We start from the raw sequence: 1,661 nt of genomic DNA, 5'->3' as shown, positions 1-1,661 counted from the left end.
AGATTTTATTTATTTGTCAGACAGAGATCACAAGTAGGCAGAGAGGCAGGCAGAGAGAGACTGAGAGAGGGAAGCAGGCTCCTCGCTGAGCAGAGAGCCCGATGCGGGACTCGATCCCAGGACCCTGAGATCATGACCCGAGCCGAAGGCAGCGGCCCAACCCACTGAGCCACCCAGGCGCCCTGATATCGATTTTTTAAAAACCTTATTATTTAACCCAATATAGCTGACAGATTACCATTTATAGTCTCACGATTATAAAAAAAATACTAATAATAAATAAATAAAATAAATAATAATAAAAAATACTAATGTGAGGGGTGCCAGGCTGGTTGTCAGAAGAGCGTGTGACTCTTGACTTGGGGTTGTGAGTTCAAGTTCACAATTGCTGCATTGTGATGCAGCAATTACTTAAATAAATAAACTTAAAAAATATACTAGCATGAGGACAGAAGCGTGGACTCTGTGGGCTTGTTCCTGGCATTTTGGTCTTCCCTGTTCCTTCCTTGTGCAATGTGAGGGGACCATAGTTTCAGATGAGCTCCCAGAAGGGGTATGTGGCTTGCTCCAGGCCTCAGAGGCATCAGAATACAGTTAGCTTCAAAAATGACGAGTTTGGAGAGACTGCTTCTCCCTCTCCCTCTCCCCGCTACTCTGCCTGCTTAAGTTCTCTCCCTGTCAAATAAATAAATAAAAATCTTAAAAAAGTGACAAGTTTGATAAGAGTGTTCAGACCAAAAAAATTAATGCAAAGCTTCATGATGGAGTTTTTCAGCAGCATAAAGAAGGTCTTGAAATGTGTGTAACATACAGCAATTATAAACCATTGTCAAAGCCTTAAAAATATGTTAAAATTACAAACGTCAGTGAAGGATTCTTATCACATAGTGTATAGAGTATGTGCCTGTGAATTTGGAGTTTGTGGAAAATATGGAAAGAAAGAAGACATTGTGGGATGCCTGGGTGGCTCGGTCCATTAAGCAGTTTGCTTTGGCTCAGGTCATGATCCCAGGGTCCTGGGATTGAGCCCCACATCCGGCTCCCTGCTCAGTGGGGAGCCTGCTTCCCCCGCCTCCTCTCACTAGTGCTCTCTGTATCTCTGTCTCTCTCTCTCTCAAATAAATAAATAAAATACTTTTAAAAAATTAGAAAAGAAAGAAGACGTTGCTACTCCATTTAATAAGCGATCAGAAAATACTGGAAGTAATTGACATTCCAACCACAGAAGTTGCAGAAAAAAATGAAGATAGGGTGATGATTTAGATTTTGATACTGATTTAGATGACACAAAGACAATCAAATAGATTAATACATTAAAAATCAGTTGGAAAACACGAAATTTTTAACAACTTTTGACTTTCGAGGGTTTTACAAAAAAACTCTGTGAAGTCCTGATATGAGAAATAGCAAAAACCTATAGAAAACAGGCTAAGTTTATACATTGATAATATAAATTATGTATGATACTGAAATAATTATGAAACTTTCATCCAGAGTTTTCTCATAATAAGTTTTTAAGTAGTATACATCAGAATACATGCCAAAATGAGTATTAGGATATCATATTGCAGTTCATGGAAATTATCTAGAAGAGTATACTACCTATCATCTCACTAAACAAGCTTCAGAGTTGGTGGTTGTGTAAGAACTACCTCATGGGG

At 38.8% G+C, this 1,661-nt stretch overlaps 1 protein-coding gene across 1 annotated transcript; it reads left to right on the top strand.

Moving 5' to 3' along the window:
- Positions 1-536: 536 nt before the first annotated feature.
- Positions 537-841, top strand: LOC132006709 (uncharacterized protein C9orf85-like). Its single transcript, XM_059384669.1, has 2 exons — positions 537-613; positions 709-841. Exons 1-2 carry the CDS (start codon positions 537-539, stop codon positions 839-841), a joined length of 210 nt encoding a protein of 69 aa, XP_059240652.1.
- The last annotated feature ends 820 nt before the right edge of the window (positions 842-1,661 follow it).

The sequence above is a fragment of the Mustela nigripes genome, chromosome X, assembly GCF_022355385.1.
Source record: "Mustela nigripes isolate SB6536 chromosome X, MUSNIG.SB6536, whole genome shotgun sequence".
Taxonomy (NCBI): domain Eukaryota; kingdom Metazoa; phylum Chordata; class Mammalia; order Carnivora; family Mustelidae; genus Mustela; species Mustela nigripes.
The sequence above is the reverse complement of the archived record's forward strand: the minus strand, read 5'-3'. Positions and strand labels throughout refer to the sequence as shown.